The following is a 12,358-nucleotide window of genomic DNA, read 5'->3' as shown; positions in this document are numbered from 1 at the left end:
ATTGCATATTTCTAATGATAGGTAGCAGACAAGTATTTCTAATTACAGGTAGCAAACTTGGTTGTATAAATTTGAATTTTCCTGAAAATACATTTCATTGTATTCACATATTTTTAATACTAATGAAACCTATCCCACATGATTTTCTCACATGGGCAGACCCTATGACACAAATATATAGGAATATGAAAAATCGTGTTCTTTGCCACCTTTGTTCACTAACCATCAACCTAAACAGTGCTGCAAAATTGTACTGAGTAAGAGACAAATGTTTCTTGGAACCAAAAGATAGGTTACAAAATTAAGTTATATTTAGGGCTTTTGTTTAGAATCTTCCGTTAATGCTTTGAAATGCAGCCATTGTTGACTTGTAACAGTGTTGAACAATTTTTATTCACAAGAATTGGACATTAACTTACCAGTATTCAAAATGGCCAATAGAAATTGGAGGTAATCAAACAAGTGCATATTCCAGTTAGGGAGATAAATTTGAACCTGGAAATTTATCAGCCACTAGCTCACTTTTTACTGAAAAGATTTTAAGATTTAAAAATTTACCAAAATCAAGAAATCAGAAAGTTGATAATGTTCTGCTATTTCTGTTTCAGCTAAGTAGACCAACAACTGAGAGAATCATGTTAGCCAGCTTAATTCCAGCAGTACATGAGTCAGCTCTTGAATTGCTCAAAGGACTTTTTACATGGTAACATCAATATCTTCAATCTCTTTCTCTGTCTGTCATGAATAATGACATTGTGAATTCTGTCTTTTTAGGGATACAAGTTTTAGGGGATTTTGAGGTTGATACGAACCATGAAGACCCTCAAATAATGATCCTTCCATTGAAATAGTATGACTCCCACAAAAATCCATGAATCAGATTATACAAATTATAGCTGAATGCGACACTTTTGTGGCAAACGAGAAAATTGTTTCCCATGAATATAAATTCACAGTAATTAGAAACTACTTTGTTGCATGTTATAGAATGTGTGATATTGAAATCATTTTATTTGTTTCCTTAACTTAAACTTGTAAATCTACTTTTCATTTAACAGATATTATAGTGATATATGTTGGAATAGGATTGACTGTTTTCTTTGTCTCTTTTTAACAACTTTGGTTACTGTCGATAAAACACTTAATGCATATTCTGTCATTCAGTGAGGTTAAAACTATTCCTGTATCTTCACAGCACCGAAATTTGAAAATTCATTTGCACTCATTTTTTTTTTTAACCCCCAGCTCCCAAAGGCATGGGTATATAGTAATCCTTATGTCTGTCCCTCCTTCTGCCCATCTGTTTTCGTTGTGGCATAATCTCATTAAAAAAAATCTACTTGATTGGTTGCCATTATTATGTATCTGTAGTTTTGGTGCATGCCTGTAGGTTGCTTAGGTTCTGTAAATAGGTATTTATAATATTATATTAATATTGGTATTTATAATAAACCTATTTATAAGTTTGGAGAAAATCCTGGTTGGATGCTTGGGTCATGTGGTAGAATATTGCTATGTTGAGATATGAGAATACAGGTAAAACCCATTATAATGCAATTTGTTATAATGCAATTCTGCTTCTAATGTGATGGCAGCATGGCTCCCATTTTTTAATTTAAGGTGACCTCTCTTTTAACATCCTAAAAACATGCTCTCAGAAAAGCCAATTATTCATATCCCTAGCAGATTAAATGATCAAGAGGTAAGTTAAAACTGATGACATTGAAATTGAGCACATTTTCTATGGGGAAGTTTTCCGAAAAATTTGTTAATGAGATCCCACCTATATTGTGATGTTATTCTTTGGACCCTGAGCATCGTGTTATAACGGGTTTTACCTGTAGTCATGTATTGGGTAGGAAGATATTATGATTTAGAGCCATATGGCTGTATGAAAGGATGTAGAAGTGGACAGTTAATTCGTATTTGTTTTAACATCAGTCTGCAGATCTGTTTAATGTTGTGTTTTGATATAATTTGAGAGGAAACAGTTGTTTGAATCCTTCAATAGAATTACAAAGTGCTCATTGACACTGGACTAAAATTTTGTTCTGTGATTTTTGTGAATTTATGTAAAAAGAGTTATGGACAATGCCATTGTGATACATCAAGACTGTTCTCACATCAGTACATTCAAGGATGTGAAATTCATTCAGAACATTTGATTCTTTCTGATTTGTGTAGAACCTATTAGGATTATTTTGGATTTAATTCATAATACTGTAAGTTCCTCCGAAATTTTAATTTATAATATAGAAAATTGTTTATTAAGTTTTACAAAACTTGTTGCTTGTACTTCTTTCTGTTACTTAGTTTAGTTACTGCTTTTTGTCTTTTAGCATGACACGATTTCCTTAGCACAGCAAGTTGCTCAGGTTCTGATGGATTGCTATGAAAATGCACATCAATATGTCAATACAAATCAAGACAGAATCTTGTAAAGTTAAATTGTCTTGATTTCTTTTATGCTTTGCTGTGAAACTTGGTACATTATATGGTCATTATTTAAAGATACACATGTGGACAAATTATTGTTCTTCTTGAGTTTTGTAGGAGTTATTGCCCATTTTGATTTACAGTTGGATGCAGTGTAGGACAGTACTAGTGCTATTGTTATGAGTTATGCCTTTTGTTTATATTATTGTAATCATCATACATGTTGACCAATCATTGTACTAATGCTATTTTTACAAGAGTTATTCCTTTTATTTGGCTTTAGATTTGTCTTCGTCATGGGGAAAGAGCAGGGGTCAAGAGAGACAGGGGTCAAGAGAGGCAGGGTTATATTTATGTATTTATGTAGGCAGGTTGCTCATAGTTCCTTTAGGTTGGACTTATTACAGATGGTTTCAGTGATACTTTTCTTAATTTGCAGTTGTAAGGGTTTGTTGATACCATTCACCAGAGTGATCAATGATGTGATAAGCCAGGAGCTATCTTGGACAAAAACTGTGGACCAGTATGGGCAGGAAAAGCCATATGGGTATGTTACTGAGTAAGACATAAGACATATTGGTCTATATTTATAAATCTTGTCCCCTTCTCCAAGGTAGGGATACATATTGGTTTGTGTAAGCTGTCCATTTCATCTGCCATCTGTCCATCTATCATACTTTCTTGTAAGCAAGATAGCAAACAAAAACCATTTAGCCAAACAGACCAGATTTGATATTTTGATACCGTGGGTAGGTCCCAAGACTTGATTAGGTTGTGTGAACTTATTATGATATCCACATAAACATGGTGATCTATAGTAATCACAAAGTTGTTGTGGTGTCAAAAAAAATGTTTTTAAAGTTACAAACTGGTTATATTGATAAGTATTGGGATGAAGTTGATATACCTAGTTCCGTGGAACTTGTATTTCAATTTGTTTACAATATTTCTGAATTTTTTTGACAAAAAGCAGTAAGCATTGTTTTGCAAACAGGCATGATGTGTGCAAAAAATGATATTTGATTTGGCTTGATTTGATTTTCAGGCCATTATAGCTATTTTTGTGTTGTTACAGATTTTTGTAAATTTTCAGACTTGAACATTTTTTTTATACAAGAGCCTAATAATCATGATAAAGCAAAAATCACTCAGGGTAGGTTAATAATATTTTTTGGGTGATAAGTATTATTTTATAAATAGTGTATTATGTTTGATGTTGTCAGTCTGTCTGTCCATACATCTTTCTACGCAATAACTAGAGTCCTCAACCATCTTCAGTTACCAGACTTTTGCGGATGGGTTGCACTTGGGTAAAGAAGCTGACCCATTTCCAAGTCAAAGGGTCAAAGATCAACATCACATGCAGGAAGAAAGAAACATGGTTTCCACACAGTAACAATAGTTCCACATCACTGCTTACTGAAATAAGAAAAATGGTTTATGTATAATAACTTTACTTTTAGACCACATGCATTGCCAAATTGGGGAGGACATGCATCGAATGCATGGAAGAGACCTTAAAAGTCAAAGGGCAGATAACTTTCAATCCAAAGTAAGGTTCTTAACCCAGCTTTGGATAATGCACACTTACGTTAATAAAGAAACATATATATTCATGCATACCTTGGACAGGTCGAGGTCATTGAAATCTGTTTGTCAGTAATCTCTGGAGTTATTTGCATCCGACTAGTTCCTTCACAGTGGACTATTAATCATGTGGTAGGTGTATAATGTGCTGCTCACAATAGTCAAGTACTTGTGATAAAATTTGGACTTGGACTTTATTTTTAAAAATCCTTTTAAGCACATTTCAGCAAAATCCACTTGAGGTAGACAACTGAAATTTTGTAAGCATATTTGGATTTATATGTACATATCCTTGTTAGATGTCAAGGTCATTAAAGCAGATATTCCCGATTTTACCCATTTTTGAACTTTTGTGAATTTTTTAAAGAAAACTTTGTTCCCAAAATTTAGCGAAAGCCTTTTAATGTTGACATATAATTTGGCATGCATTTTTATAGGTAAATGTAGCTGACCATATTAGATTTCAATACCTTTATAGCAGTTTCTCTACCTTTCTTGAAATTGTTTGATTTAAGCAGATTTTGTCAGCGGTGTTTACAAACACAAATAACTTTTGGTACAAGATTTCAGGCTCTTGCCCACTTTTTTATTAACTGTCATATCAATCCTAATTTTTGCAAAGTCAAAGCATTTTACTTAAATTGACCAATATGTTGCAAGCTAATGCTATTTAAATTGACTAAAATGTTTCAGGATTTCTGTATGTTTTAAGGTTTCTTTATTTCTGTATACTACTTAAGTTGACAGAAATGTTTCAAGCTATCTGTGTACTACTTAAATGGACTGAAATGTTTCAAGCTTTCTGTATTCTACATAAATTGACTGAAATGTTTCAAGCTAATACTAGAAAGACTAAAATCGTGTCTTTAAATAGCGTAGACTTCCTTTATCACACTCCCGACAAAAGTCATCTTATTCAACTTGCTTGAGTTTTCCTATCCTTCTGTCAAGTACCAGCATCTCAGAATAACTTGACCTTTTATACAATAATGTAAGTCTAGTCCAACTGCAAACAACATAGACCCTAATCTGCCTTTGCATAGTGTACCAGTAGATCAGGGCCTATGGTGTTTGTGCTACTGATTACTCCTAATATACTGCATAGACCCAGATCTGTCAGTACAGTACACAGTGGCAGATTTGAATCTCTACAGTTTACATTTGGTCTCTACTTGTAAGGAAGTATATCTGGTTTGGGTCTTGGCCAGGATCAGCAGTGGAGACATGTTTTTGCTGTAAAAAACAAACCACTTCAAAAATATTTTACACAACTTATGATGATTAATTACAATAAAGCAATTTCTCTATAACTACATCGTACTAGTTTTCATTAGGGATAGATATTTTCTGACATTCCTATAGAATATATATATATATATATATATATATATATATATATATATATATATATATATATATATGGTTTTGTAATGGCATCCTTTTTACTTATTTTAAAGCAGATTTCACCAGGTGACTAATATCAATTCTGTTTGCAACAAAAAGAATTTGTAAAATAAACTTTGTATGCCTTTCTGATGATGTAAAATATTTCAAAACAATCTTTGTATTTCTGTTGGTACATACGTACCATTTACCCACCATCTGTTTTCTATGTCTCTTAGGTTAGAAATTAGATAGACATATGCATAGGTGTCAGATAGGGAAATCTCAGTCATGGAATCAGAATTTGAATGCAGATACACTGCAGATAGCAGATTCTGACCATCAGGTGGGATTACCATGTCTCACCTAGTTGATATTGAAAGTCCAACAGCATACATTTAAGTTCTAGTGCAGGGGTCTCAAACTCAAACCACCCTGAGGGCTGCATGAGTGGATTTTCGATGGCCCAAGGGCTGCACCACCTTTGTTATCTCTAATGAGAACTTGTGACACCAATCATTTTGTGGGCCACAGGATAAGGCTTGGCGGGCCACATGCCGTGTGTTTGAGACCCCTGTGCTAGTGGTAGCCAGTACATAGTTCTCTGTGGAATCCATGTTTTCATAAAGGAGTTTTGCTGATTCACATAAAGAAACTCAGAAAGTAGTGGCAACAACATATTATTTGCTGTTAAATCTACTTTACAGTCGGCTGAGGAAACTGGTATATGAATGTGTCATAACTCGGTGTCAGAACCTGGATAGCAACACTGGGATTACTGGAGAGGATGAGGCTCAGCTAATTCACCAGATTCTGCATGATCTCACTCCTCAGACGGACATTTTGAAAGTAAGATCTAAATACGTTATACACTTTCGAATTTAAATTATTTTTTTTAAAGGCATTGTGATAGAGCAGGTTACAAAGGTTTTGTGTCTTAAATATAAACAAATTACTTATTATTGTAAAACATTTATAATTACTCACAAACTGGATTAAAATGCAGCAAGGTCTATGAATTTCATTGGGTGGATGCCAATAAAGACAAAGAAATGGATGATAACAAAGTAAGACTGTTTTGCAAAAGTCCAGCCATATCTTGTAATATTTAGTTTTCATACATCTTAAATGTTCGCATGGCAGATTATCTGTTGAAATTAAAATGAGATGAAATTGAGATGAAATTAAAATGAGAAATGAGAAGATCAGCATATCAGCCTATAAATGTTTACACTAACACAAGACTGCTTAGTGTTTTTTCTATTGAATGAGACATTTAGTTATTCTAAAATAAGATTGCTTAGTATTTTTTCTTCTGACTGAGACATTTAGTTATACTAAAACAAGACTGCTTAGTGTTTTTTTCTACTGACTGAGACATTTAGCTATACTAAAACAAGACTGCTTAACTCTAGTCTACTAAATCAACTAGTCAGTTATACTGATAATGCTTTGTCTTGTGTCTAATGTCTGGGGTGTTTAGTTATAATGACACAACATAGCTTAGCCTTGTGGCTACTGACTGTGGCATTCATAACTGATACAAGAATGCTTAGTCCCTTGTCCACTGACTGGGGCATTCAGTTATATTGAAAGAAGAATGCTTAGTCCCTTGTCCACTGACTGGGGCATTGAGTTTTGACAGAAGAATGCTTAGTCCCTTGTCCACTGACTGGGGCATTGAATTATATTGACAGAAGAATGCTTAGTCCCTTGTCCACTGACTGGGGCATTGAGTTACATTGACAGACGAATGCTTAGATCTATTGTCCACTGACTGGGGCATTGAGTTATATTGACAGAAGTATGCTTAGTCCTTTGTCCACTGACTGGGGCATTGAACTATATTGACAGAAGAATGCTTAGTCCCTTGTCCACTTAGTGGACAATGAGAAATCATAAACCATAAAAAGCAGTTGTTGTAACTCTACTTACTCAGCTGGCTTTGTTTGACAACTGATGTTGACTTAATGGTCCTTTGATGTGATAATACAAGTCAGTTATTGGAATTATTGTTTCCAGTTGACTACAATAATCAATGGTGATGACACCACAGTAAGATGTTGGTGCAAGTCAGTCTAATTAGTTTTTAAAGTTACACTCTGTAGACAACTTCTTTGTTTTACCAATAGCTTTTTGTGAATTGTTCTTCAAATTTTGAAGAGGTATATTGAAAAATAACTGAAGTTCTAAATATTGGAAGATATTTTTCTCAAAGTTTGGGTCAAAATTGTATTTCATTGATCTAGATGTAATTAATTGGGTCTGTGTGACTCTTATGAGCCAACTTATTAGAGCAACAACAAGGAGCTTAGTTCAGGACTGCATACTTTGACCAAAGGTAGATGTCATTTTGACATGTTGATCAATAAATCAGCCATACTCTACTACTTGTACATAGTCATTGAAAATGTGACCAGCCCATAATTAGCATTCATGATTATAAATATTGGATTTGTCAGCCTGTATATGAAATTGACATAATCACCTGCATGCTGAATGATAATTATATTGGATTTGTCAGCCTGTATATGAAATTGACATAATCACCTGCATGCTGAATGATAATTATATTGGATTTGTCAGCCTGTATATGAAATTGACATAATCACCTGCATGCTGAATGATAATTATATTGGATTTGTCAGCCTGTATATGAAATTGACATAATCACCTGCATGCTGAATGATAATTATATTGGATTTGTCAGCCTGTATATGAAATTGACATAATCACCTGCATGCTGAATGATAATTATGGCTGATGTAATTATATTAAAATATTATTCAGAAAAAAAGAATGCCAGGTTCAAGTGCGCCAGTATGAATGAGATACAAGGTTAATGACAATAATCCTCAAGTAAGGTTAAAAAATTTTTTTTAAAGTTTTTTGTTTACAAGATTTTTATTTTTCTCATACATGCTTCTAAAACTCAATCAAATTTGCAACAAGTTGTAAACTAACACTATGTGATGTATGTTTGTATGTGTGTATATATATATATATATATATATATATATATATATATATATATATATATATATATATATATATGATCTTTTTTCTTCTTTCTAATGTACTGTTTTCATCATTCTTAAGTTAAAATTGCTTTTCAACTGTAATTACAGATTGATAGCTCAAAGTCTTCCCAAAAACCTGGTGCTGATACAGTACCCAGTGGTAAGAGGAAAAAGGGAGGTTACAGTGAGATAAGCAAGGGCATCAGTACACAGAGAAAGGTTGACGTGACAGCTAATGCAGCTTTAGTCTCATCTGGTCTTACAGGTGAAGTGAAAAGAGATCTCTGTTGTTGACTTAAGTTGAATAAGAGGTAAGAAGCATTTTAACAAGTTTTTATTTTTTTTGACTTGCAAATTAATTACTGTCATGTTTATATGTGCCGGGCTCTTTTTATATGCATTCATTACAGTCATGTTTATAGACCTGCCAATCCTTACAATTTTGCTGTAAAAATCTTAAAAAACTTACTCTTAAAATATGGACTTACAGCATACAAGGGAAAACTATGGGAAAATATTTGTTGCCAAAAAATCTGGATAATTGGTTCATCTGTCTTTTTTTTGGAACCAGGTTTCATATTAGAATTAGTGAAACTAGTCAGGGAACCAGACTAACTTTACAGCAGCACCCCAGATGCTTTAAACTGCATTGTTTGTTCATGCAAAGCATCTGCATGATCAGTCTGTTGATTATAGAATTGTTTAAAAATGGCTTCCTGAAATTGGTGCATGTTTAAGCCTCTAAGAAAATGTTAATAATCAACAGAAGAATAAAAAGCAATATTCAGATTCTTGTGAATAAAAGATGGATAGGACACAGTTTTGTTTATTGGACATCACATGCCAATTTGAGTACATCTCATGGCAGGAAATGTGATTGCCATCATCATATGAAATGGAAAAAGAATTTCCAAGAATTATGTCAAGTTGAGAGATAGCAACAAGGCATTGAGTTGCTTAGGATTTTATACTAAAGTTTGTGCAACTGTACCAGTGGTAAATAATGTCTACACTTACTTTGCAAACTTTTCAGTAGAACATAATGTTATCATCGCTGCATCAAACTTTTAATTATGTTTTCCAGTTTTACAATAGCAGTTATTGATCTTTTGCTATACCTTAATGAAAACTGGTTATTCTTACGGGAACAAAATCAGCTGCCTTACTGAGACAGACTCATCAGGGTTGGCTGGTCTGTGTTTATATGCACCAGGCTTTTTTTGCTTGCATTCATTAATGTCATGTTTATATGGGCCAGGCTTTTTTGACAGAAATTGTTAATGCTACATTAAAAATCCAAATCACACTCACACACACACATAATTCTTCTGACAGATTTCTTCTTTAACATGTTTTTGCAAGAGTTCGTTATTAGGGCTCTTCTCAACTATGCTGGCAGAGCCCAGCTGTAATCATTTTGTCTGTTTATCTGTCAGTCCATCTATTCATCCATTTGTTTGTTTAGCTGCAGCATAACTTTACTATTTTGATTGCAGGTTTATTAAAATGAAACATTAAATGCGTTTAATTTTCAGTATTTCATGACATCAGTTCACTAGTGCAATTTTACCAAGGCTTGTAGGATTTCAGGCAGATATGGCATTATGCTTTATCTTGATGCCTTGAAGGAATTTGTATACATCCTTCCAGTTTTGCTAATAGGCGTTATGGCCCTTGATTTCTTATCCTGATAGTGTTGTTGTTGTGGGGTTTAATGCCATTTTTCAGCACAAGATAGACTTGTATTAAGTAGACCTTACATGAGTTTGATTTCCAGTATTGCACGGCATCATTTACAGGAGTTACAGCACCCTGATTTCCCATCATCCAAACTGCTGTTTGTCCAGTTTAACTTTATTTAGCATTGTTGGATTTCCTCCAGTTTATTCTGCACTTTTTATATTAATAAAACCTTGAATGAATTAGGTCTTTAGCATTCCAGTGGCATCATTTAGAGGTTTTGGCAGCAAGACTTTACATTCAGTTTAAACTGGATTTTGTCTGAAGCTTTGCAAGTAAAAGACAGCAGGTGACTTCAATTTCCAGGTTTCCAGATAACTAAATTAGAGGACTTATGGCCCCTTATTTTCCATTCTCCAACATCTTTGATTTCCAGAGCATAACTTGACCTAATTAGGTGTGCAGCTTGATAGTAATGATATTTCAGAGTAGTTTAATTTTCAGGCATCGATTTTGCACAATTTGCAAAATTAATAGATCATTAATTAGTTAAATGATGGTCCATTCTTCTCACACTTTGGTATTGCTCTCCAACATTGCCATTAACAATTAATCATCAGTTTGTAGAGTTATGGCTCATTATTGTTTAAAATATGCCACAATGTATTTCTATCCAAGGTATTTCTGAGCAACAGGTTATAAGAGGGTCCCATGGTATACACACAATACTAATAATTTACAGCAGTACATCTTCATTTGGTCATTTATATTCCATACAAACCATATAATAAGCAACTTATTTTAAGTCATTCTATTTATTCAGTTATTCTCATGATTTTATATATTCTTCCAACTGTGTAACAAATTAACACAAGCATCAAATAGTTTGTTTTATCCTTCTCTGCAACATAATACTGAATATGTTATCCATAACAGAATGCAAAACTTTTATTTCTACACTTTCTTATTATTTATTGATTTGTTCCACTTAGAGTGGTTTATTTCTATTCAGAGTCATACAAAATTCTTCCCTCATCCAATCATAGGTTTTGTGGTTATGACTCATTTGGGTACTCATATTGTCAAATCTTGGGTATAAGCACACATCCTGTTGATATGATTTAACCTATTGCAAATGTTAGGTTTGGCTTTGTTTTTGCTTCTGCTGCCCTCTGCAAATTCTTACGTGTAATTTTAGCCCTGAACTGGCTTCTGACAACCACAGGATCATCACTTGGGAGGAAGGCATTACAGGTAAACGGATATGTGATATTATCCTCAGAACATGCATATTTTAAATACATATTGCTATATGCGCAGAGATTCATTTTAATATACATACAAAAACTTAAACATTACAAGATTAATATATGCCTGTACCTTGTACGAGTTATATCAACAAATTTATATGTAAATCCATCGCTTTTTTAAGCTACAAAAATATATTGCTTGGAATGGTTTAAATGTGTGACCAAGCAGTCCACAAGTTATGTCACTCATTAAATATGTGACTAAACAGTCCACAAGTTATGTCACTCATTTATTTCATTTTAATGGAATTATACTGTTCCCTAATAACTTATTAAATTTTGATCATATGTATTGAGTAATGAGTATTATTTAAGATAGAATGTGTCACATTGAGTGTGTAGGCTTGATTTGTTTTAGAATTGAGTCTTAATACATTTTAATGTTTTTATTTTGGTGGAAATGAGTCTGCATAATATTGTAATAACAAGCTCACAATGCATCTCTGCAGTCCCAAGTTTGATATTCAGCTCCTGTATATGCAAGGGTACATAATTACTAATCCTAAATTTGTGGATTTGTCTGTTTTCCGAACTCTTAAGAATTTATTTTATAAACTGTTAGAACTTATAAAATCAGTTTAGTTTTGATCATGCATCTGATAATTTTAATGTTACCAGGGTATTCAGGAGTTTGTGATCTCCACATTGCTGACTATTCACCAGTGCATCATGAGTCCTCTCATCCCCTACACTGATTCTGAGTGTAGACGGTCCCTTTACAGAGTTCTACTGGCCCTTACTCTGTTGACACATCATACAGTCCCACCTCCACTACAGTGTGCTCTTGGACTCTTTAGGACTGGACTGTTAGACACAAGTTTAAAGGTAATTATCTCTTAGGCATCTGTCAAACTGCCAGGCCCAAGTCAAAAGGCAAATATCTCTCTTGAATTCTTTAGCATTTGACTTCTAGACACAAGGACAAAGGTAATGATTTTGAGT

The 12,358-nt window shown here is 33.6% G+C and overlaps 1 protein-coding gene across 1 annotated transcript in view; it reads left to right on the top strand.

The window, feature by feature from the left end:
• The window catches only part of LOC149777611 (proline-, glutamic acid- and leucine-rich protein 1-like), a 59,923-nt gene that overhangs the window by 42,810 nt on the left and 4,755 nt on the right, over positions 1-12,358 (top strand). Inside the window, exons 10-15 of the mRNA XM_089942265.1 lie at positions 609-703; positions 2,876-2,983; positions 6,114-6,255; positions 8,535-8,691; positions 11,305-11,360; positions 12,035-12,241. Of these exons, the coding sequence (XP_089798391.1) occupies positions 609-703; positions 2,876-2,983; positions 6,114-6,255; positions 8,535-8,691; positions 11,305-11,360; positions 12,035-12,241 (765 nt within the window). The remainder of the gene's footprint in view (positions 1-608; positions 704-2,875; positions 2,984-6,113; positions 6,256-8,534; positions 8,692-11,304; positions 11,361-12,034; positions 12,242-12,358) is intronic.

This window comes from Sinohyriopsis cumingii, chromosome 18 (genome assembly GCF_028554795.1).
Source record: "Sinohyriopsis cumingii isolate HCF-2022 chromosome 18, ASM2855479v2, whole genome shotgun sequence".
In the NCBI taxonomy this organism is placed as follows: Eukaryota; Metazoa; Mollusca; class Bivalvia; order Unionida; family Unionidae; genus Sinohyriopsis; species Sinohyriopsis cumingii.
The sequence above is the reverse complement of the archived record's forward strand: the minus strand, read 5'-3'. Positions and strand labels throughout refer to the sequence as shown.